Below are 26,212 nucleotides of genomic sequence, written 5' to 3' on the forward strand. Positions count from 1 at the left end.
CTTTACTAACAAATAATCTCAAGATAAAAAGGAGAAAAGATTTTTAAAAAGTACTTATATTATTCTGTCTTTTACCAGAAGTATTAAAATCATTGAAGAAATAATCAGGTCATATATGTTTAGGTTTAATTAATAATCTGTCGATATTTCATCGCTTCTGTTTCACTCATTCATTATAAAAAAATCCAATGTGTGGTGGTCTACTTACAGGATGTCTGAGGAACATGTCAGACACACATGCAAAATAATGCACAGTATCTATTTAGCGCTTAAGGAACCTAAAGGAACATGGAATAGCAAGCGTGTTTCCCAAATCACGCAAAATACTGGGAGGGGTTCATGCTAATAGAGTCATTTCTAACATGCAATTTGATTTACGTATGAAAACACATGTGTGATTTATCATTGCATTTGTTTTTGATAAAAGAGAGCAAATTAGCTCAGTTTTTAGCAGTGATGCAGCTCTTATTGTGGTGAAATCCTCTCTTCAGCTGATTCCCCAGGACTTTTGTTTGCTGACTTTTTGGTTTTCATTATTTTCCCTGTGTTGTAATTCTTCTTAGGTCTTAAAATCTTGACTAAATCTCTTCTGTTGTTTTTGTTTTTCCCACAGCAACTTTATGACCGACCATCTCCCACGTTTTTCTTTTTTTTTTGTTGTTGCCAAATTCAGATTCCTTTGACATTTCAACTTTCATTAAAATTCCATTTATTTTAAATGTCTGTCCAGAAATAGCCACAGTCATGTTTTTTTTTTTTTTTTTTTTTTTTTTTTAGAACTGCAGGAGGTGAAACTGTGGATATATTTCTGTACTGGATCATGAATACATATTTAGAAAAGTTACCAAATCCGCACTATGTTCCATGTTAACACACAACCCCACACGGAGCGGCATAAACTGCCTTGTCTTTATGTGTGTGCAAAGAAGCAGAAAAATTCAAAAGTGGATGGAAGCAGAAAATGAGCTTTGTCATAAAAACAGCCCGGCGTCCATTAAAAAAGAAATCCTAACACAGAAACTTGTGCTGCCAAGTATGAGATTTCTGCCCAAAACAAAGCTGAAAACACTACTGCTTTTGCTTCAGGGGTCACGACTATAAGGAGAGAGGAAATATGAGATCAGAGTGAAAACACAACAAATATCTAGGAGCAATGAGCTCGAACGTGCACTAACATAAAAGTGATAATGCTCCATTTGAAACGAATGCTCGAATGAAAATGCAGCAAACAGCTTGAGAATATATACAAATTTGATTAGGCAAATTTACCCTTGACTCCCAAGGCAATGATATGTGAGGTTTCTTAAAGAAGCTACGCTTTCTTTGGTTTCCCTGCAACACTTGTGTAATATCCTGACAGAAACAGCGATGATGAGGTCAGTTCGATTTTTTATTTTTTTTTATTTTTTTTAAATGGGGGGCTCCACCATGACACGTTTTACCAGTATTAGTATCAGTTCCTCACAAAAGAGTGAGTGAGACACTGCTCACATCAAAACAGAGAATTAAAATTGCGGAGTAGCAAATGTGAGAAATGACTCGGGGAGAGGGGGAAATATATAAATAAAGGAGTCATCAATAAGCATCTTAGCATGTGTGAATAATGCATGTGGCCATTTCCCATAGCCACAGGCAGAAGATATTATTATACCATCCGATCAACTCGCCAAGGTAATAAGTGGGAGAGAAGCGGGAGGGGGAAAAATGCGGGGATATAATAGACCCACAAATGCACGGTTCTTTTGAACACGAAACAGAATACAAAACACACACACACACATGCACGCTGAAAATGTCTGAAAACATCACATCTGATTCCTGACAAACTTCAGCTGTTGGACTTGCGGTCTTCACAAAGCAAGGTGTAATGCCGAGAGCGTCACAGGGGTTCATATTTCCCCCGGTTTAAAAGGAAGCCATCTGATCTGGCGCTAATCTGTCTGCTATAACGGTGCCACTACTTTGGCTGAACTCTGGATTATTTTATGCCTATGACAACTCTCCATACACAAACACAGTGTTTGATCGTCGAGTGACACCGCTGCTGCTGAATTACGGACCGCTAAGACCCAGTTTCTCACACACACACACACACACACACACACACACACACACACACACACACACACACACACACATACACACACACACACACACACACACACACACACACACACAGCAATTTTAAAATATTTACATAACCAATAATAGTTGTCTTGTAAACTAATCTGCTTTTATAGCTGGAAGTTTATTTGTTTAATTGCTTATAATATTAACTGTGTTGATAGACGAACCGACACACCAACATGAGGAAACTCACTTTGCTTGTGTCATCGCATAGTCGTCATCAGTAATTACGTATGACAACGTTTGCTTTGAGGTTTTCACATCGTCTTCTTTCATAAAAGTAAGGGAGAATACTCCGCTATGTGGTCTATCTTGTGTGTGCACCGAGGCGTTTTAGCCCTTCGTCACAGTGTAAACACAACACAATCACTGAAGTTGTTGTGGACTGTCTTAGGCCACGTTTACCCGGGTTTTTACAAAACGGTGATATTTCTCTGCCTTTGGGCTTTGCATTTACACTCTAACTCGGCTACAAGTCACCACAAATGATGATTTCTGCAAACTCCAGTCAGACTCAAACTCTGTCCAGGATTCTGATTGGCTATCATGTCTTCATGCGTCTTGCCACACTGCCCCCTACATGTTTGGCTGCTCATAGTTGCTCTGAACCAGGCGCATATGCAGGTCCGTGTCAATGAAGTTTTTTTTTTGTAAATGTAGAAACGTAAAAAAGGAAATCATAGCTGCATATTTTCTGTCACAGTGAACCTGTGACTAGTTGGCACAAAGGACAGCATGGAGAGTTTGGCCTCGTCGGTATCTCTACACACGTGAAGTTTCATATAGATGTGTAAAAAAAATAAAGAAATATCACAATAAATTTACCGTGAATATCCATTTTTGTAAGAATGTATGTGTAAGCGTGGCCTCAGTCTGGTCATGTCACTTTATTTTTGCAAGATCTTTAGGATGAGCATCATCTGAAGCGGTTAGCTCTGTAGCTCTGTTACTGTTACTCAGTTCCTCTAACAGCAGTATGAAAGCTGCCATTGCCTGTTTTCTTGTATTTGCATGTTGTGTTTTCTCTTCCTTACTTGGTCTTTCTCCTTATTAGAGTCGATCATCTGTTGAGCACTTTGTATGGTGTTGTGGTTGCATGAAAATGGCTTTATAAATAAAGATTGATCGATGTTTGAAAGTGGTGGTGGCGCGGGATGAAAAAGAAATAATAATTACAGTAGGTCATCCAAATTATTACAAGCTGTGATGAGTCGCTCAATATCTTTAACTTCCTGCTTCTTTTCAACCTGCTGAACCAAATTAAAGTCGTAGGAGAATTGAGTCAGCGGGAGGCATCCTGCGGATCCCACAAACGTCTATTGCAGATGTCATAGAAATCAATTCAGTGCTTGTTGAGAGAGTCCAGAAGAAAGTGGCGGGACAATCGATAGACAAACTGACAATACCAACCGACAAACCGATAATGCTAGCCACAGCATTAACTACAAAATAAATGATGAATGTACTAACGAAGACGTCAGCACTACATCTTGGGTTTGACATGGCTGCACTGGTATCAACTGCACTGTTTAGTGCAAACTATTTGAAAGTGAGCTAGTTACTCCAGCCAAATCCTGCCCGGTGCCTGAGAACAATAAACAGACAGAAAATATGGGGGGAAAATAGAGTGAACAGGGGCCAGAAATGTGAGACATTTATTTAACTTGGAGGACTTCCCGAAAATGGAAGAATGAAGAATGAAAAGAGAATAAAGCAAGAAGCATTTATCCGGGTTTGATTTGAATCGAATCTAAATTCCCAAAGAAAGCCACTACGTAAACTTGGATCTGCTAAAATGCACTCAGAGTTGCTGTCTTGTTTGTTTAGGTAGTGACTTCACATTTCAGACATTCCTTAAGTGTTACAAATTCAGTTCGGGGCCCAGAATCCAATCTGAATACTTTCCCCCTTCAGTATGTTGGGAAACAAGGTCCATTAGAAGCAGAAGCGATCATAACTGAGCTGAGAAAAGACATGCAGTCGTTTTCTACAATGAGGCTAAAGTCAGAGGGAAGGTTTGTATGAGGTGCACCTTCTAAAAGCCTAAAAAAGTAGAGGAAGAAAATAAGAGGAAGGAAAGTTGGAGAAGGAAGGGAAATTCAGTAACGTGAGAGGTTAAAGGGCGCTGACTGCAGCAGCAGCAAAAAGCAGATGCTGGACGCCTCAGATTACACCACATCGCCGGCTGACCAGGATATCATCTATAAACGACCTGAGTTGCCCTTTATACTGATAGGAGAACCGGGGAGCGGCAGATGGGGTGGGCAGGCTGTGAGAGAGACAAATAGAGTCAAGGAGACCAGAGGTGGTGACAGGATAAGGATAGGGGGCGAGCGGCAGAGTGATGCGAGGCAAACAAGAGCAATTAGTACAAGTTGCTGAGAGGCAGAGGTTTCTGTCTGGGAGTGAGAGTAGAAAAATCAAGGTGAGAGCTGGCAGGTATAAAGGAGGAGGAATCAGAGAAAGCAGTGAGGATGAGAAAAGCCGGATTCTGTTCCATTTCAAAGCGCTGCTGGTGCTCTGCTGTGATACCATCTTGACATTTCTCATCTCTCTTCATTTATCTTTCTCTGATCCCCACCTGTATACTTTTACTCTTTCCCTTCACGCTCAGGCTTTACTGTTTTCTTTCTTTTTTTCCTTCCCTAAGTCTTCTTCATATAAATCTGCTCTTCTTCTGCTAAGCTGTGCTTCCAGTATCATGTGACATCAACAACTTTGTGAACGTGGCTCATCTTTTAATAGTAGCTGTCCTCATTTTATTCGCGCACACCCCCCCTCCAGCCTTCCTTCTCGCCGCCTCTCTTCTCATTTCTTGTTCACACAACACCTTATGCTGCTGCAGTAGCACAGTAATGTTCTGCAAGGTCATCATTGCCACAGCAACTAGGTAAACCATGTTCAAAGCAACTACAAAGTGGTTAATGGTGTCGTATAAAAGGAGCATGGGCGAAAATCATAAGAAACGCTATATTAACTGAGCAGTGTCGCCCACCAGGCTCAAAGACTGCCCATTAATGTGGCCCGCCGGGAGTCAGCAGTTAGCAAGAGACAACTCTCGAACCCTGTGACTGTGTGTGTGTGAAGCAATCAAACAAATAGAGACTTGTTTATATGAACCAAACGGTTACTAAAATGCTTCTTTGTCATAATTACGACTCTGGACTTGGGAGCCAATGATACTTCAACAAAACCCAATGTCCCATTTCTATCACAGTAAGATCAAAAAGTACTTGTTTTTCCTGGTAAGTTGTTGGAAGAAACAGTTTAGGAAAGTAGCTTTATGTCACTGTGCAAAAGACCATGGCCGTCTCTTTTATCGAGCCTCCTCAGTGATAAAGATCGACAGCATTGATACGGCACACACTGTCCAGATCACAGTCAGATCTTTCTCTTTTTCTTTTTTTTTTTCACACTCATTAGAATGATAACATCTAACATACATTCTTCCTCACAATGGTGCCAGATATTCTCTCCGGCCCATATTTATTAACTTCTCACTTGAGCCATACTTCCACAAATCAGTGCCTGCTAATCACACTGCTGATATCAGCCTGGAGCCATGATAAATTTCTCAGAAGTCATAATGGGAAAAATATTGATAAGAATAAGTATTTTTTTCCTCTTTTTTTTTATTTCTGTAGTATAGCCAGGGCTGTTTGTGACAAAATCAGAGAAGATCCATTTCTGCTCATCATCTCCTATTGTGTGTAACTTTTCATAAAAGATGATCAAATCTATAGATAAACTCACTTTGTACAACCACACGTAATGTAAATGTAATTGTGACAAATTACAATCACAAAATAAACTTTAGTAAAAAGCACTTGCCCTGCTTTTTATGGCATGTGGACACCAACAGCTTTCACTCTGTGTATTATTGTCAAAATTACATAAAGTTCAACGATCCATATTCGATATCACAGCTACAGAAGTTCAGCAGTCAGGAAAAGTTTGGTACTCAACATGATGGAAAGTGTGTGATTTGAGGGAAATAAAGTGATTTTTTACCATTTTTCCACAATTTATATTATATAGTATATAAATGTCAGACACATACTGGTTTTAATTGTATGTTTTGTCTTTTTTTTTTTTCACTTTAAAAAGTTGCTGGTAAAATCTTAAGTCTTGAAATTCCATTCAAATTGTCCATAGGTTTGACCTATTATTGTTGTGAATGTCCTATGAAGCTTCATACCTTGTGATGAACTGTTCTTCTAATCATAAAATTGTCCCTGCCCACACACAGTACTTAATGGTTACTTTACTGTAATTGACAATTTGTCCACACCATATTTTGTATTTAGTTTTGGTCTATTCAGTGTAGTCATAATGTCTTTTTTTAATCTGTGTCTACCAAAATAACTGTTGTTGTAACCTCTGTTGTCACCTATTTCAACCCTTATCTTGTGTGTTTCAAAGAGCAGCTATAAATGTGTTAATGATTTTACTGCACCGGCATAATAATCATATTATTATATATTTATATCATCAATATTTCAGTACTTGACGAAACACAAAATCGAACAGGTTATTTGATTTGTTTTAGTATGTTTGTTTGTTTTAGGATGCTCTAATGCAACATTGTTATATTGCTGTAATTTTGTTGAAATGAATGAAGAATGGTACATGAGCTTCTTTTTTTTTCACTTCAGGCAAAAATCTTTTATTTTGTCTTCAAAGATCCACTCTTTCCACGGTCTCAGTCAAAATAATAGCTTTGCAAGCTTTTCCCAGGCTTAAACTGCTCAAGGAGCACTGAATGATCAGCATGTTGGTCACATTTTAATGACCTCAAACACCTTGCCAAGGGGATAAAGGTATTATGAGGCTTTGGTACGGACCCTGTCAAACAAATGCCCGGTCCCACCCATGATAGCTGGAGATTTGATCTGACAATCTTTAGCTGAGTATTGGCCATCCGGCAATGACACTCCATTTCGATCTTTCCATAGACTGTACCATCAGGGTAATCTTATACCTCACTCTCCTGCCCAGCTTGTAGCATATGCATTAATATCGACTACAAACCATGAGACAGCAGGTCCGCATTGTCCGCACAGGAAATGTAACCGTAGAGATGAATGGAAGGTCAGCCGGTGCATTGATATTCATGACACAGCCATGAGAGTTGTATGTAGGCATATGCAAAACATCAACTCTTCCTGAGCAGCACACTGAAGCACACACGCGCACACACACACACACACACACACACACACACACACACACACACACACACACACACACACACACACACACACACACACACACACACACACACACACACACACACACACACACACACACACACACACACACACACACACACACACACACACACACACACACACAATCCATGTCTCCCTCCCTCAGCTGTAAGACAAACAGAGGGGAGGGGAGACATCGAGGGCAGTCAAGTGGCACGTGTGCAAGCTGTCGTCTGCACTGTGATATCAGCACAAGTGTTTAAAGAGCCTGACGTGCACATAAGGGGGTGGGGGTGTCATTGGGGGTGTCATTGCTGTGCGAGCGCGTGGGTGTGTGTCTGTTGGGGGGGCACATCTGTTTTTAAGTATCTTACAAACGGTAGACATCTTTACATGTTTTCGATATGAACATATTGTTTATATATCTACGTGTGTTAGTCAAACAAACAATAGCATTTGTCCCCTATCGCCACTGCAATACCTGGCTGTGGCAATGCCAGTGTAGTGTAATGCAGCGGCAGCAAGGGTGTCATTGAGTTCATGGACATAAACCAACCCACTGCCAGACCAGTCTGCTCCTCACAGGAATAGCAATGGAGGAGGCGTGCGTATGGGTATATGAGTGCAACGCTGTGGGTGGGAGGGTAGATTGAGAAAGATTGGAAAATGGCGAAAATGAGAGGAAGAGTCACAGAGACAGAAAGACAGAGATGGACAGATGAGACTAACAAATGGGACAGAGAGTGATCGGAGGGGATGTCTGAGAGGATATAGATGTAATGGGTGAGGGGGAGGCAGACAGATGCTGAAGAAAAACTGCTCACTCAGAGAGAAAAAAAATAAAGAAAGAAGCTTCCTTGTGTAAATTTACCACCTCGGCATGTGGTGTTTCAAGCACAGGACTATTATCGCACTTGAGGAAAGGCAAACACTCTAACCCATACGTGCACGCACAGCCTTCCGTTTTTGTTTTGACTGTGTCTGTGCTCTGACACATCTGAGCCTAGAGAGAAAAATGCAGGCAGACAGGTGAATGAGGGAATTGTAAAAACCTCAAGGAGAAAAACACCAGTGACAGACAGACAGTGTGAGAGAAGGGGATGTACCGGTGGTGTGGTCAGAGAGAAGAAAGTGAAGACAGTCAAAGACAGCAAATAGAAAAGAGAAAATAGAAAGGGTTTCAGAGAGGAATAGGTACGGCAAGATAAGAATAATAGGAAAAAATAATTATGTAGGCCGAGGGATGGTTCAGTAACAGTAAGAGGATCACTGATTAGATGCCTGATGGTTGAATAGCTTCATGGCTCAATGGTGTAAAGATTATAAAGCTCCATAAATGAAGATTTTTACTTCTAATCATTACAGGTGAAGGGAAATCTGCATATTATGGGATTTGCTATATGCTATATGCCAGACGACCCTCCTGAAGCAACTTGAGAAGCTGTGGATTAACTACCTTGCGCAGAGTAATCACCTGTTGGCAAGGCAGTTTGAACCAGCATAATTATGGTTACAAGCTTGCTTTCCTAAAGTGGAGCCCACCACTGCCCTTTGAATTGTACTCCGTTACAAGTCATTGTATAAAGTACTTTTTTTCTTAGAATATCTTCAAATAAACCAAATAAACTATATATATATAAAAAATCAGAAGGTCTGGATATAGTTTTGACTTGCAAACATAGTAATTAGTAATGACTTTTACTTTTAGAAGTATTGAAGCTGATGTGTAAATTGTACTAAAGTAAGAGTACAACTACATATGCATAAATAGAACTCAAATACAATACTGATTGTAATTGACTTGTAATTCATTACTCTCACCCCTGCTAAACATTTGGATTGTTCACATTCCTGAAGTGTTTTTGATCAAATCAGGAAATACCAAAGGACTAGATCATGCTGGAAAGAAAATATCTTCATTACATTTTCAAAATACAAACCACATGCACACACACACACACACACACACACACACACACACACACACACACACACACACACACACACACACACACACACACACACACACACACACACACACACACACACACACACACACACACACACACACACACACACACCACTATACTACTTCTTACTTACTTACAGACTAGCATTTGGCCAAACAGGGGGACAATCTGTACTCTTCTGCTGTCTATGACCAGTGATCCAGTTTGACACCATAATCTGTGGAAATCACAGAGGGCTCCTCCATGGAGTCAACTGTATTTACTATAGATTACATCTTCCACAAGTGTGCATTAGTCTGGTGACAGCTTTGCAGACGGCAGGGAAAACAGCAATCATGCTCCATTGACTGACTCACTGTGATTTTGACACTTGCCAAATGGCCTCGTAGGACTCCCCTCGACCATTTGTCTAAGCGGCGACTCTCTATCTGCGTCACATGTTCTTCGTGTCGGATCCCTGGGGCTCGGGACTTACCTCACGGTCCCCTGATAGCACCTCGATCAATGCGTCCACCCTATTTAGAACTTTTTTTTTTTCTTCTTGATAATTGAATAATGCAAATAAGGATGGGAGTGTGCTTGTGTCATCTTGCACGTACATCCGAATATTTCCTCACAAACACACTGCTCATCTGCATTCGACAGAGTGCCCTGTGACTGGCGAGGACAGCAGGGAGATGACATCACTTTGAAAAAAATGACTGATTAGTTGGATGATGAGACTATGAGGTGGGGGAGGATTAGAATGAAGGACAAGTTCATCAGAAAAATTTATCATTTTTTTTCACAGTCCAATGCAGGTAGCTGGGCCTCATCTCATTCTCCCTCTGTTCCTCTCTTTCTTCTTACTCACACACACACGCGCTCTCACACACGCTCTCACACACACACACTTGTTTAGTCAGAGTTAAAGTGTGCTGTGAAATTCAGTATGTATCAGGCTGCCTCTGCACTCGCGTTGTTCTTTACTCTAATGACCTTGTAGATCTGCCTGCTCTGATCTGCAGAGAAGTGCTTTTTTTTTTTTCATCGACTGAGCGCCAGACACCAAAAGAGTAACATCGAGTGTGAGCCATTAAAAAGGCTAAAAGAATAAAAGAGAATTCTGCAGAGAAAGAGAGATGAAAGCAGAAACGTGTGAGGAAGTAAAACTGTGAAAGTAAGGGGAAGGTGTGGAAGATTGTTGGTGAGACGTTTTTTATGCGAAATATCAGGGGAAAATATCGATACGGTGTGAGAGCGGACATTGTTTTGAAAGAGAAATTATGTTTGGGGTTGCTCATTTTAAGGCAGGTGACCAAATATTACCTCATTGTCCAAATTACACTTTACTCGTCCGGTCCTCCATTGCTGCTCGAATGAAGTGCGATCAGACGCAACAGTATCAAAAAGAAATGTCTGTCACTTTCAAACCTCTGCAAGACTTACATTGTGCAAGTTTGTAGCAGCAGACAAAGTAGCTTTAGTCATGGCCGTCATAGCAACCATGTTGATTGTTTTTAATGGCCATGAGTCATTATTTTTTGTTCTTTTGCTGGAAGAGTGCTTTGAAACATTGAAATGAAGGGAGGTGAGGCTTTCATTTATTGAATTTCTCTTTTTAACGCAGTCTACATCCTTTTGTTGTCTAGTTCATAAATAAAAGTGTGCATGTAATTCATATGAGAATATAGACAGAGATTTTATATTCGTCTTTTATACACACAAAAACAAGGCAAAACAGCAAGGGTATTTGGCCCTGTTACTGAGGCTGTGCTTCGTTTCTATAATTTCTGCAACAATGCACATGTCCAGCAAATTTTTATTTTTTTTTTGTTGATTTTATGGCAGCACATGCTTGTGTGTTCATGACTTAAGTGTCAGACTGGCACAGACGGCCTGCACAAGGCTGGATTTTGAATCATTTCCTGGGGGCAGTTGTAGTGTAAACACCAATAGTCGTGCCATCATACAGGAGGAGCGGGGGGCTGTTCAAATGTCTGAGAGCTAGTTAGTGTGTATTACTGCATTACTTCATCCATTCATCCAAAAGTGAGTGCTTTAGTAGTGCAAGTATAGCACAACTGGGAGTTCAGTGCAGATCAAGCAGAAAGAAAGAAAGAAAGAAAGAAAGAAAGAAAGAAAGAAAGAAAGAAAGAAAGAAAGAAAGAAAGAAAGAAAGAAGAAAGAAAGAAAGAAAGAAAGAAAGAAAGAAAGCGACTTTAAAAAGGGAATGTGTGTCAGTGTGTTTTTTGTTCATGAGAGAAAGTGTGCTCACTATTCCGCGTGACATTGAATGCCAACATTTCTCATTCTTCTGTCTGCTCAGCTCTTTTCCACATTAAAACCGTCCCACCTGAAACTACTGCACAGTAACAGTGAGGCACGGTGGCAGTCTGCATTATGCGCACACATGCAAAGCCACAATTTCAAACATTCACCCAGCCCACTCACACACTCACACGTCACACTTAACATCAAGATGGTGAATAAACAAAATCCACATTTGGCAGAACAAAGCAAGGAAAAGTGAGCATGGACAACTCAGCTCTGTGTCTGAACAAACACAAAGTAATAAACACACACGTACGCACACACACACACACACACCCACACACCCACGCACCCACAGAGTAATCAGCAAAGACTTACTGTATCTGTGCAAGGACTCATCTGACTGCTGCTGGGAGGAGAACGGAAAGCGAAAACCTCATGCTTGCTTCGCGGCACTCCTCTCTTTCACTCCCTGTGTCACTGCCCCCTCCTCCTTCCTTTTTCCTTGCCTTTCTCCCTCCCCTGCCTCCTTTTCTTCCTCCTCCTCCTCCACCTCTTCCTTCACTCCCTGTCCTTCACTCCTTCGCTCCTTGTTTCTCGTCCCTTCCCTCCTGGCAGAGGCTTACTGTATTCAGATACACCAGTCTCCATATAAGGCAGCACAGCTAAACATGTCACACATAATTTATCCACAGCAGGCTGTGAGTTCACCTTTCACAGCTCGCGCTTGGATCGTATGCAAAAGAGGGAGGAGAGCAAAGCAGGGAGGGCAACACAAGGGAAACAGACAAACTTCTACTGTCAACAGCCACGTTCCCACAGTTTCACACTGTGCGAGAGTGTGTATATGTCAGCGTGCATGTGTGTACGTTAACAAACGCTGGCAATCAGACCGTGAAAATGCTACCGGAGACCAGAATGCAATTCACCTGCACTGTTCCAACACCTCCCTCTCTGTCTCCCCACCATCTGTATCTGCAGGCAGTAAATCTTATACAGATGCTGTTTGCGAGACCCGTCCACCTGCACGCCCCCCTTTCTCTGCCAGACTCTGCTCCACTTATCTCTACTGCTACCTTTATGAAACATGACTGACAGGCAATAGAGACAGAGTGACAAAACAAACTGCAAGAAAAATAGCATTTGAAAAGACTTACGGCAGCTCTGCAAAGGAGAGGAGGAGTTAAACCATGTTGTATTTCGTTTGAAACAAGAAGATGCAGCAAGTGAAGAGTGCAGTGGGGTGAGATACAAATAATATGTCAACAAATAAAGATCCCATCGTGGGTGTTGTCTGGTTGCAGCTGTGAGAATCACTGCAATTCCCTCTGATGATGTGTCAGGTTTTGCACAATCGATAGCTTTAAAAATACATGCCTGCTGACCCCTGTTCTGCCTCCTACTAGTCCCCCCCCCCCCCCCCCCCCCCCCCCAAGTCTGCTTTTTATAACACACTTGAAGCAAAACAAAAATGAGTGCAGCCCACAGACTGCTGTTGTGATGAAAGAAAGACTAAACGGAGAAAAAGAAAAATCGTGAATAATAATAGCAGCACTTGAGTAGCGAAGCTGGCTGCGAGCTTCCTCCTCCCTCCTCCACAGCTTCAGTCCACTCACAGGACAGCAAGAGTCACCGCTCTGTTGCCATGGCGTCTAACTCCATCAAACACTACGTCAGGTGTGTGTGTAAGTGAGCATGAGAGGTGTTGTGCTTGTAGGAGTGTGTGTGTGTGTGTGTGTGTGTGTGTGTGTGTGTGTGTGTGTGTGTGTGTGTGTGTGTGTGTGTGTGTGTGTGTGTGTGTGTGTGTGTGTGTGTGTGTGTGTGTGTGTGTGTGTGTGTGTGTGTGTTACCAAGTGACTCAGAGCCACGTCACTGACTTGTCTGCAATATATCAAGGTGTTTGGAATTTATTACTGTATTGATCTGTGCATATATGAGATTGTGACAGCACATATGTGCATGGAGGCCACGCGGTAGCATAGTGGTTGGTGCTTGCTCTCTTGGAATGGAAGTTGTTGGTTCAAATCTGCGCTAGGGGCTTACTTTGCACTTTCCTCCTGCACATGTAGGTTTTTTGTCCCGGTCCTTCCCTTAATTGTCCACAGGTGAGAATGTGAATGCGTGTGGTTTTCTGGCTTTCTATGAGTGGCCTGGTGACCTGTCCCGAGTGCCCTTCCCCTGTAGATTGGCATGAGCATCCCTGGAAATCTGAGCCGGAAGAAGCAGTAAAGAAGATGGATGTCTGCATGGACGTGGGTCAAGGTGTGAGAGAGAAAAGTGTTGATTGAACAGCAACCTGCCGCCCAAATCTAAAGCACCCATGATGGATCTCTGTGCTTCTCAAAGTGTTAATGTTTAGCTCCAGCTTCTGTAAATGTTTATCCCTTCCTTCATAAAGTCAATGCAACACACCACAGACACCGGTAATACCAACTTTTGATCGAAGAGACACAGTATGGGAAGCAATTGCCTAGTGCCCAAAAAAGGCCTTCTGAAGTTATCCCGAACTTGTTGCAGCCTCTTGAACAGTCATCTATGACCACAATGATAAACAAAAGATGTTTTATCAAAAAGATGCATTGCCTCTTACTATCTTGGAAAAAAAATATGCTGTTCTATAAATAGCGATATTGCAAACATAGGAAAATGTTTTACCCAAATTTTAATTGTTCAGAATGAGAGAAGTTGATTAAAAAAGGAATAATGGATGGATGGATGGATGGATGGATGGATGGATGGATGGATGGATGGATGGATGGATGGATGGATGGATGGAGGGATGGAATTTTATCTGATCCCAGGTTTTCCTGCTTCCAACAGTATTTGGTGCCATCAGCACAGGCCTAACTGAGTTTGCACTAATTGAACCAAACCTACCAAATATGAACACATCCTTCATCTTCAGTTGAGGTCTGTTTGTCCTGTGATACTGAGTGGATTAAGAGGAACATTTTGGGGGGGCTTCTTTAGTAAAAAAAAAATCAGCTCTTGTTACGGAAAGAATACCTGGCGAGGTGAGAGTGAAACTACACCAAAGTTCTGGGCCTGCTTGCCTTAAGGGCTGTGGGTATTGGTATGAGCGCAACATCAATGGGAATATAAATTGAAACAGGAATTATTAGTTATTGTGATTGTTTTCTTGGTTATTTATTCACTTACTGATTAGCTTTGTTGTTGTTTTATCTCGTAATTAATTGTTGCTTTCTTGCTTCTGTTACATCACTGTCGTACGGTTGCTCTCGCCGTTGTTCATGTCACTACTGATTGCAACTGTGTCATCTCCGTTTATTTATTCAATTAAAAAGTGTTTTGATAAGGTTAGTCTCTGTTCCATCTCTTTTTAGTGGGTTTCCCACGTGACTTTAATTGGACATTGGATTTTTATTAGAGTAATTTTGTGTCCGGGCTGCAAAATACAGCCGACACAGAGAGACAAGGCTTAGCTGAAGGTGTGGACTTGCCAATAATTGCTGCAATTGCAGATAATTCAATGCACACTAAGGTTCCTGCTCACATCTCTTCTGATGTCTGTGTACAGAGGAGAGATGGAGAAAGACTTCTGCTTTTTTTTTTATCTTCAGCTTGTGCTCTTCCATCTCATCTCAATTTGATTTAATCAAAACAAGATCAGAGACCCTTGAACATATGTCACCTGTATTTGATATCGTTAAATACCTGAGTAGGGAAAAAAATAAATCACAAAACGCTGAGTTAAGGAACAGAGAGGAGTTTTGTTAAGGTTGAACAAGGAGATCTGAATCCATATATCGCCTTTGATCTGTACTGTTCACTGAGACCAGAGTTGGGCAAAGAGCTAAAGATTCTGCCTGAAAACGTTACAGAACATGACTGAATGGAAAATTGAAGAGGGCAACCGAGTGTGAGCTCAACAGGTTTAAAACATTCATAGCAGTAGACCAGCAGTCTGCTGCGGAGGACCTAGAGTCTAATCACTAACATATGACCTTTCAGGGCTTCTGCGTCTCTCTCTCCTCAGATAGAACAGCTCTGTCTGCTGCTACAAACATATTTCAAAGCCCCAAGATATGCCCAGTGGAAAATGTGGAAAAACATCCGCACTGAGCTCTATAACAGAGCAATAGTAGAATATTTGGATGTCTGTTGTTTAAAAAATGTCCTAAACCACAAAACTCACCACTGAAATAGCTCTGGTATGACCACTGTTAGTCACAGAAATACTGGATTTACTCTCATGATCTTCTTGGGCCAAAACCACTTTGTACAGTTTTTTTTTTTTTTTTTTTTTTTTCTTGTTATAACTAAAGACAGACATTCATTCCTCTTTTTCCCTGCTTTTGTCCTACTTTACAATATCTATTAAAGACAGTTGAGGACATAAAGTTAAGGTTATCATGCCGCTACATACTGTGGATGCACACAATTACATCGCTTTGACTTGAGCACCAACACAAACAAAACAAAACAAATACTGAGAAGAGATTAAGATGTATTTACAACTGTCACAACATGGACACCTATGGAATTATTCAACAGTTCAGGGAGCCTCTTAATGAAAGTTGTCATGAATAAAAAAGGAGCGTCTCTATTTTGAGTTTTGACAGGTGGATGTAAGCAGACGAACGGCTGAGAGAAGAGTGATAAAGTGAATATCTATATTATTATTATTATTATTACTATTATTATGGTTAGTTTACTTTTTTATATATTTTTGTATATATAATGGCTTTTTTTTAATATATATATTTTTTGTATTTTTTTTCCCCCTCTACTTCAAAGAGTCTCTTTGCGTACTTGTGTAACGGCCGGTGTTGGAAATGCAAGGCTATGAAGTAATGGGTTCATGTATCACCACTTGAAATTGATTGCTATTATGAAAGTGCTAATGGATCTACAAGATTTGAAGTTTCTGCGAAGTTGGTTGTCTTTACTTTTTTAGTAGATGGTAATAGATGAAGAGTCTCTTTCTCTCTGTCCTTCTAGTGCTAAATGTGCAGTCTTCATGTTGTTAGTTTATCTCCGCACGTCTGTTAAAGCTTTGTCTCGTCTCATTATTCCTTCATCGACCTTAGCTTGTTTTGTTTATTTCCAAGAACAGGTTTTTGCGTGGCTGCTGAAAAGTGTATCGCCCTTGCGCGAGCGCATGTGACTGGTCACTTGTACTTAGAAATACTGTACTTTTACCGTAACACATGATCAACTTCAAACAGAAGAAAATAACATGGGGCTGGTGCATCGCTGTTGTAACTTCAGCTAAACTTAAGCGAATCAGCCGTGAAAATGAAGGCTCTGTTTTGCATGATATTTCAAGTGAAAACTGCACCATATTGCCTTTTCGTTTCAGAAATGTTTTGCATTTGCACGGCGACATATTGAACAATACATTCATTTACACAGAAATGGCAGAAACACTGGAAAGCAATGTAGCGAGCATGTCAACGCCATGAGTTGGCACTGTTGGACGTGATTGAAATGAAGTCCCACATGGACACATTATGAGGACAAGAACATTCATATGGACAGCCAACAGAGTCGGATTGCTATTACGGGTGCCTCTCAACTATACAACTGTCAAGTCTCAGGACAATATGGACAGGTAGTCATGCCATTCTGGAGCCCACCATTGTTGTCATTGTCCATAAAATTAATTCACAAGTTACTTTTCTAAGTAACTAAACATTTTTGGAATGAATTAATACAAATTCATAGCAATTTTGAAGAACAGAGATGTCACAAAGCTCTTCACAGTAATCAGTTATCAATTCTTGGTATTGTAAAAAAAACAAAAAAACAATTGACTTAGAGATATATAAATAAAGCAAAATTTAAAAAAATGTATTTTCAACCAATTTTTAAAGAGTAAGATTAAGTAATCGCACAACTTTTTTTAAAGCAACAACTACATTTGTAAGTGTAGTCAAGTTATGATTTGCAGAAACACTGATTATCGCATTAACAGATAACATACACCCACATCCACAGTGAACTCCTCTTAATGGGGTGTAACACATATACAACTGCCTACCCCCAACTGTTTGTTGTTTACAGGTTGGGCTGAGAGATAATTGTATTTTTCCCTATTTTGTTACGGGTCTCCTAACGACATTTAAATGATGTCCTTTCAGAATTGAGGTTTCATTTATTATTTTTTTTTTTTTTTTTTTTTTTTTTTTTTTCCCTTGTCCTGTTCGGCAGCTTGGGCCAACAATATGATGTGATTGAGAGCCTTCGGAGTCAGAACAGTTTTTGGTCTTGCAACAGGGAGAGACCTGGAGTCTCCTCCTGTTGCCTTCTCCGTCAGAAGCTGGCATGGCTGCCGTACACGACCGGGGGGGAACGCACAAAGAGAGAGAGAAGAGAAGAGAGAGAAGAAAGTCGAGGGGGGAGGGGGGAGGGGGGTGGGGGGAAGGGGATAACATACAATGTCCTTGTTGTGCTACATATATTATTTGCAATAATCACACTCATCCAAATACTTTCCAACTGTTATTAGATTGAACCAGCCTGAGCAGCTCTATCTAGACAGTAAGATGATTTCCTAGATTTAACCAGCCTGAGCAGCTCTATCTAGACAGTAACGTGAAGCAGGAACATGAAATAACAAAGAGGCAACAACAAAAGAGGAACATGATTTTTAAAGTTTGAGCAAATGATGACAGACAACAAGCAACTTCAGAAGCACCTTTCGTGAGGAGTGAAAGTGTGTGTGTGTGTGTGTGCGTGTATGTGAGTGTGTGTGGCTTGTCCACTGGGTGTGGCCGGAACTGTTGTGGGGGGACCCGTGGTGACACCCCGGGGTCCGAGGCCACCGCGCCCGGACACCGCCACCCCGGCAGACAGAAGCCCCCCAGGCCCGGGGAGACCCCAGCGAACCACCCCAGAGAGCCCCGCCCCCGCCCAAAAAGCACCCGACGGAGAATGCAGAGAGGAATCCCCCCCAGGCAAGAGGGGCCCACAAGAGAAGGACAAAGGGCACAGGGCCCCAGGCCCCGACCCAAGCCGCCAAGCCGAGAAAAGGCCGGAGCAGGGCCCCCGGGCCGAGCGGGCCGAGAGCCCCCCCAACCCCGGCGGCGAGTCCCACCGCACCCCCGGGAACAGGCCCACCCACCGCCCCCCCCAACCCGGTAAGGCAGAGACGGCCCCAGCCGCCGCGCCCCGGACCAGCCCCGCCCCCAGACCCAGGAAAGCGAAGCCCGGCGCAGGCCCCGGTCGGAGAACAGTCAACTCTACACCCCCAGGAGCCTCATAATCCACCCGCCCCATAACCCCTCCCCCCGGGTCTTGATTGGGAAACCCAACCCATGACCCACCCCGCACACCCACACACCCCCACACCCCCACACACACACACACACACACACACACACACACACACACACGGAACGGGGGGGGGAGTGATGACTCTCGCGCCCTCAGGCCGCCGGCCGGGCCCCCTCCCGGCCACCGCGGTATCCCAACCTCCACCAATCCAACAGCAAGTGGAGAAGGAGCACCGCACCCCAGCCCCCCCACAAGCGCCGCGCCCGAGGGAGCGCGCCCCCCGTACTCCAGCCGCACTCACCCCGGGCCGGGGCAGGACCCCAGCGGGAGGTGCTGGGGGGAGCCACGTCTCCCGCCCTTCCCCTGCCCTATATGTGTGTTGGATGTATGTAAGGGTGTGTTTTTGTGTTTTGAAAAGGTGGATGCGATGTGTGTGTCTATGGTGCGGTTTAAAATTGGGGGGTAGCGGGGCCCGGGCGTTCTACCGCTGACAAGCGGCAGAACCCCGAAAGCGGCTTACCCCCTCAAGACCCTGCATGACTAAGTGTGGTTAAAATTGTGGGTGGTGCAAAGTCGGGGGAGGACCCAGACCGCAATTAAGTAGCCTGGACCCCCCACCTAGGCACCGCCCCACTCTTCCCTATTGTGGGGTAATATAAGGTGAGGTAAGGCAGGGAGGGTTCTGAGGGAGGGGGTCCCCCCGTCGCTAGGACCTTGGCCCAGCTGGACCCCCCGCGCTGCCCCACCCCACCCCCCGAGCGGCCGGCCTAGGACCAGGGGGGCCACACCCCCCCAAACAAGGCGCCGCAAGGGGACCCGGGCAGGGAGCCCCCACCCCACCCAACGGCCAGACAGCAGAGTCCGAGACCCGCAGGGCCCAGTGCGAGCCCAGCCGGAGGCCAGTGGCCAGGGCACCCCCCCTCATTCGCCCACTCCACACAGCCCCACACCCCAACCCACACACCCCAACTCACACACCCCAACTCACACGCACACGCACACCCCTATCAGGCCCTGGAGGTCACTCTCAGTTAACCGTCCATCCAGAACCCGGAGCCCCCCCCGTACCCCGCTCCCCCCAATCCGGGAATGAGGCAGACCCGGAGCGCGGCAGCAGGGGCCAACCCGCCCCACCGGGGGAGGGGGCCAGAGGGAGGACCCACCCCCAGCGCCGCAGCGGGCACCCCCACCGGGAAGGGGGAGGCCCCGCACCCCCAGGGCCCGGACAACCCGCCCCCAACCTCCCCCCAGTCGACAGCCCAGCCGGGGCCCGACGCCCAGCCCCCCCATCCCGCCCCAGCGGGCCCGACCCCGGCCCAGAGCAGAGCCCCCCCCACATCCCCGCCCAGGACTCCCCAGGCCAGGCCGTAACCCTCCAGCATAGATGCCAGGACACCCCCGAGCCCACAGAGCCACCAACCACCAAAGCCACGACGCCCCAGCCACGGACGGTCCCCAGAGCCCCGGGGTGGAGCCACTACCCCCCCCCACAGGGCTACATGGTGTATTTAATTATTGGGGACCATGTGGACTCAAATTCTGTCAAATGATTTTTCCTACAAGCAGACATTCTCTCCAATGTGATGTGGTCTAGAAGTAAGTTTTTAAATAACTTTATATTCAAATTACTTTTGGATTTCCAGTTCATGAGGATCGCCTTTTTTGCGACGCTTAGGGAAACCAGGAGCATGCAGGACTCATTTTTTTCTCTTTTAATTTCTGTGAGATCTCCTAACAAGCAAAGTGAAGGTGAGACTGGAATAGGGTGGCCCAGGCATAACGATAAGTCTTCACAAATCTTTTGCCAGAACGTTTGGACTGGCGTACACAGCCAAAGTGCGTGTAGATAAGTATCTGGGAGATCACCTGTGCAGTTTGAACATATGTTAGTGGGAGTGAGCCCCATCTTGAACATCCTTTGTCCTGTGTAATGAACTCTGTGAAGGATCTTGTATTGTATGAGCTGTATATTGGGGTTTTTGCTCATTTTGAATGTATTTGTACAGATTTCTGACCAAAACGTTGGGTCTCTGTTGATGTTGAGATCTTCTTCCCATTTGAATGTGGGAAGGGATATTGAGATATTTGAACCTGACAGGATTGAGATAATTTTAGAAAGAGGTTTAGGTGCTGAGATCTTCAGGAGGTTTGTCACTGTCTGAGGTAAGTTCAAGTTAATCTGTTCTAGTTTGAACTTAGTTTGTATTATTGACTTAAGCTGAAGATATTCCAGATAGTTGTTTTGACTGATACCATATGTTTCTATTAGTTCATTAAATGGAATAAAAGAGTTATTGGAGATAAGTTGTTCTAAGTGTCTTATTCCTTTATTTTGCCATCTTGGGAAGTTTATTGGTTTTTTTCTTTGCAGGATGTCGGGATTGTTCCAGATGGGTGTGAGTTTGCAGGGAATGAGTGTAGATCCATTTATTTTAAGAAATTCCCACCAAGCTGTCAGCGACGTGTTTATATTGATGCTTTTGAAGCAGCTGTGCTTTTTGATGTCAGGACTGAAGAAGGGAAGATCTCTGACTTGGAGATCTTCACAGAATGTTTTTTCAACGTCTAGCCAGCCTTCATCTAGGGGTTTCTGATTGATCCATTTTACAACATAAAGTAGTTTATTGGCCAGATAATAATTATAAAAATTTGGGAGTTCTAAACCACCTTGGTCCTTGGTGTTCTGGAGTGTTTTTAAACTTATACGTGATGGTTTATTTTTCCATAAGAATTTTGAGACATGAGAATCAAGAGTGTTAAACCAGGTTTTTGGTGGTTTTGCTGGGATCATTGAGAAGATGTAGTTAATTTTAGGCAAGATCATCATTTTGATTGTTGCTACTCTCCCCATAAGTGAAATTGGGAGTGTCCTCCATCGAGTGAGGTCCTCCTCTATTGCTTTAATAAGGGGGGTGTAGTTTAAGTGTACCAAGTCTGAGAGTTTGGCTGAGACGTTAATGCCGAGATATTTGATGTTCCCTGGTTTTAGTAGGGTGTTAGGTGTCTGCTGAAATGTAGAGTTGATAGGCAAGACTACTGATTTGTTCCAATTTATAGAATATTCTGAGATTGAGGAGAATCTGTCTATCAACCCTATTGTTTCTGGAAGAGAGGTCTGTGCGTTTTGCAGGAAAATTAGCACATCATCCGCATAGAGACATATTTTATGTGTTATATTTGCTGTTCGTATTCCTTTTATGTTATTATTCTGTCTGATGGCTGCTGCTAGTGGTTCGATGAAAATTGCAAAGAGAGATGGTGAGAGTGGACACCCCTGTCGGGTGCCTCTCTCAAGATTGAACCTTGAGGACATTTGGTCATTGGTTTTAACACAGGCACTGGGTGAGGTATACAGTATTTTTATCCAGGAAAGGTAATATTCTCTAAATCCAAATTTCCGTAGTGTAGCAAGTAGAAATTTCCAATTTACCCTATCAAAGGCTTTTTCTGCATCTAAGGAGGTGATAATGGCTTTTTGTTTATTGTGGTGGCAGTGGTCTATAAGATTAATTAATCTACGTGTATTATTAGTGGAGTGTCGTCCTTTAATAAACCCAGTTTGATCTGGGTGTATGATGTGGGGTGTGATTTTTTCCAGTCTGCTTGCTAATGTTTTACTAATTATTTTAAGATCTACATTGATTAGTGATATCGGCCGATAGCTAGATGGTAGTGTGGGATCTTTATCCGGTTTTAGAAGAAGACTGATATTTGCACAGTTCATATGTTGGGGGAGAGTTGAAGATTCTTTAATTTCCTCAATTATTCTGAAAAAAATAGGTGAGAGTAAAGACCATAATTCTTTGTAAAATTCAGTGGGGTATCCATCAGGTCCTGGAGCTTTACCATCAGGCATGTGCTGGAGAGCTTCCTGCAGTTCTTCTACTGAGATGGAAGCTTCTAGACCTTGGATCTGTTCTTCTTTTAATTTTGGGAGGTTGACTGTGCTCAGAAAGCTCTCTATTTCAGATTGTGAAGGATCAATTTGTGAAGAGTAAAGTTTTTTGTAGAATTCTCTGAAAGTATTGTTTATTTCTTGTGGGTTAAAAGTGATTTTACCATTTTGAGTTTGGACTGAGGGGATTGTACATTTTTCTTTATTTCGTTTTAACTGATTGGCTAAAAGTTTGCTGGATTTATTACCATGTTCAAAGTTCTCCCAGCGTAGTCTCTGCAGTTGAAATTGTGTTTTATGTTCAATTATTTTGTTCAACTCTATTTTAAATTTTCTTAGTTCCATTAATAGGCTGTCGTCTTTGCAGGCAGCATGAGCTGTTTCCATGGTTTTGATTTTATCTTCCAGTTCTTTCTCCTTTTTTTTTTCTCTTTTGGTCTTGTATGAGGAGTAAGAAATGATTTTACCTCTCATGACAACTTTAGCTGTCTCCCAGAGGACGCAGGGAGAGACACCAGGCAGGTCATTTGTTTCTAAAAAGATTGTCCATTGTTTTTTAAAGAATGTGAGGAAATCTGGATCCTTAAGCAGTGACGTGTTAAATCTCCACTGTCTAATAGGAGGGGTGATTGTTCTATTAGTAACTGTCATAGTGACAGGTGCATGGTCACTGATAGTAATGGGGTGAATCTGTGTGTCCAAGATGTCTTTAATCACTGATTTACTCACCAGAAAGTAATCTAAGCGCGAATAAGATTGGTGCACTGCTGAGTAGAAGGTGTACTCTTTAAGAGTGGGATGAGAGGTGCGCCAGGCGTCGCAAAGACCATAGTCACTCATGTACTGCTGGACTATGTCTGTAGATTCCCAGTGTCGGGTGTTTGCTGCTTTACTAGCTCTGTCTACTTGTGGATTGAAGGCGAGGTTTCATTTATAAATCGTAAATCTTATATCAAACCTCATTCTCACTCAGTCCTTTCATTTTCAGTTCTCCACACAGCAACAATGAAACCTGACTTTGCTACTGGGTCCAGGAGAGGAGACCTGAAATTTCTCATTTCAGTTTTGGGGTAATAAAGTTTAAGAGTCCCTGCCCTAAGCTGCTGCAATCTCGCTTTCCAAGCCCGCCTGTGTCTCTGGCGCAACAGATATGGTCACACGGCTCAGTGGCCGTTAAACCACAAAATGACCAGTAACAGAGAAGCCGCGCTTTCCCTGTCAGTCAGTTCTCACTGGTGTCATGCAGATACCACCAACATTGCAGCTTTTTTTTTTTTTTTTTTTTTTTTATCCCTTTTATTTTGTAATGTAATGCTTGGAAATGTGAAGATTCATAAGTTTCATAAAAGTCAAACTTATAATCAATCATTGGCCAAAAAGGCTTTCAATTAGATATTCAAGGCAGTAATTTATTCAAATATGTAAGCGAAAAATATGATTTGTTTTAAAATGAAAACACTTTCTGTAACATGAACACGTTGAACTGCTAAAAAGTTGAAAACTCCAAAATGACAAATACTGTTCACTTGTATGACACATTTCATCATGCACTAAAAGTTACACTCGTGCAAAACCTTGACAGCACATTCAAATAGGCTACATTTAAAAATCTCTGCAAGATATATAAAACAAAAAAAACAACTCTACAAAAACATACCCAGAAGCAGATAAAATTGTAATGTTTCACATGCATACTAACTATTTTTGACTCTTCCCTGTTGAATATATTATTTTCTTTAAAAGAAAACAGAATTTTTTCGAGGATGAAACATTTTTTTTACAAAACATCAGCTGTTACCAGCAACAGGCAGGGAAGTTGTCGGATTCATAACATGTCAAATATTAATGACACCCTGGCGTTTGAATGGAGCCACTTTCTCCTCTCTTCTTCTCACAAGGCAACAATCGATTGAAACACAGACCATCTTTTAAATGCAGTAGCCATCTGCACGTCACATAAAAGCTCTTACCTGCCTTCTTGCCTTCTTTCTATCGGAGCGTATGAATGTGTGTGCGCGTACACACAACCCCGCGAACAGGAACTGATGAATCTGCACGACTTCAGCCCTGCAGCGTGCAGTGCATTATGGGGTTTCAGACTCTCTCCCTCTCTCTCTCTCTCTCTCTCTCTCTCTCTCTCGCTCCCTCTCTCTTCCTCTTTTGGTTGGCACAGTGTGAGAGGGGGATGTCCTCGCCTCCTGTCTGGAGAGAGGAGGGTGAACTCACACACGCTGTGCTCACGCACACACGATGCAGAAGAAGCTTCATGATGACGACTGCCGCGGCTTTGGTTGCCATGGCAACAGCCTCCCTCTCCCCCCCCCTCCTCCTTCCTGCTCCTGTAGTTCAGGGCTGTCTCTCGCTCTCCGTTTTGTTTAAATAGTAAAATGAGAGGAACACAGACACACACACACACACGTGAAAAAATAAATGTTTAACATACTGCAGTAATTCTGTTCCCTCCTTTCCTCCCATTTACCGTTAATTCAGAGCTCGGGCGAGCAGCAGCCGGGACGTACAATGAGGGGAGACTGTTGGGGACATGTGATCACTAACTGTTGCTTCTGCCTTGTGAGATAAAGAAAAGGTAGTACAGGAGGGAAGAGAGACCGTGTGTGTGTGTGTGTGTGTGTGTGTGTGTGTGTGTGTGTGTGTGTGTGTGTGTGTGTGTGTGTGTGTGTGTGTGTGTGTGTGTGTGTGTGTGTGTGTGTGTGTGTGTGTGTGTGTGTGTGTGTGTGTGTGTGGGTAGATGTGGTCCCTGGAAGCAGACTATGGTTCCTGTTTGCGGTTTCTTTCTTTCTCTCCAACAGTCCTGCCAGTGCACTGAGGCCTGCAGCCCTTTGATAACACATATTTCTGTCTCATTACAAACAAGGGGAATACAGCTGGACTGACCAACCAAATATCAAGGTTTTAAACACATCGGGAGAAAGAAACACAGAGACCGACTGTGCCCTTAAGTGCAATTATAAAAAAAATTTCTCTGCCTTCCTCAAGGTTGGTCTCAACTGTTATTTAGTGGGGTGATTCACAGTGATTATATGATCTCAACGGGTTATTTAGAAACGGAGGGGTGACAGACATGAGGAGAACTGAAGCCGAGGGGAGGGGAAGGAGAGCTGGAGGTAGAAGCAATGTGAAAGAGAGGGAGTGAGAGTGAGACGAGACCTCCTCTCCGCCGTCTCCCATGACGACAGAGTGGGTGGAAGGCCGCGGCTGTCCTTCAGACGCTGCAAATCAGCGACTCACAGCTGAGTCCTGAAAGTGCAATTATCACACTGGAAACCCCGACGCTATATCTTTACACATCTAGCCACATTGTGTTTCATCTCAGAGCCTTCGTCCACTCAATCACGAGGCGCCCCATTCTGCTTCAAATCCAGTCTGACCTCACATAAAGCCTCGCTGTCAACAACACGAGTACATTACATGTTCAACCTGACACTCATGACACCGACACGCTACCAGCGATCCCCAAGAAAAACAATAAACTGGATACGAGGTCAAAGAGGGGATGG

At 43.1% G+C, this 26,212-nt stretch overlaps 1 protein-coding gene across 11 annotated transcripts in view; it reads right to left on the reverse strand.

The window, feature by feature from the left end:
• Positions 1-24,735, reverse strand: part of LOC308107507 (muscleblind-like protein 1) — a gene marked incomplete at its 5' end in the record, with an annotated part of 72,374 nt that extends 47,639 nt beyond the window's left edge. For 3 of the 11 annotated variants that reach the window (XM_080459866.1, XM_080459864.1, XM_080459859.1), the window contains one exon: positions 11,939-12,067. Coding sequence is in view for 3 of the 11 variants with exons in the window: in XM_080459868.1 (XP_080315994.1) it covers positions 11,939-11,959 (21 nt within the window). Of the gene's footprint in view, positions 1-11,938; positions 12,068-24,664 lie in introns of those variants that run through there. The other 8 variants (XM_080459869.1, XM_080459870.1, XM_080459865.1 and 5 more) reach the window with 6 other exon arrangements.
• Positions 24,736-26,212: the final 1,477 nt, after the last annotated feature.

The sequence above is a fragment of the Lipophrys pholis genome, assembly GCF_963383615.2.
Source record: "Lipophrys pholis genome assembly, chromosome: 3".
In the NCBI taxonomy this organism is placed as follows: Eukaryota; Metazoa; Chordata; class Actinopteri; order Blenniiformes; family Blenniidae; genus Lipophrys; species Lipophrys pholis.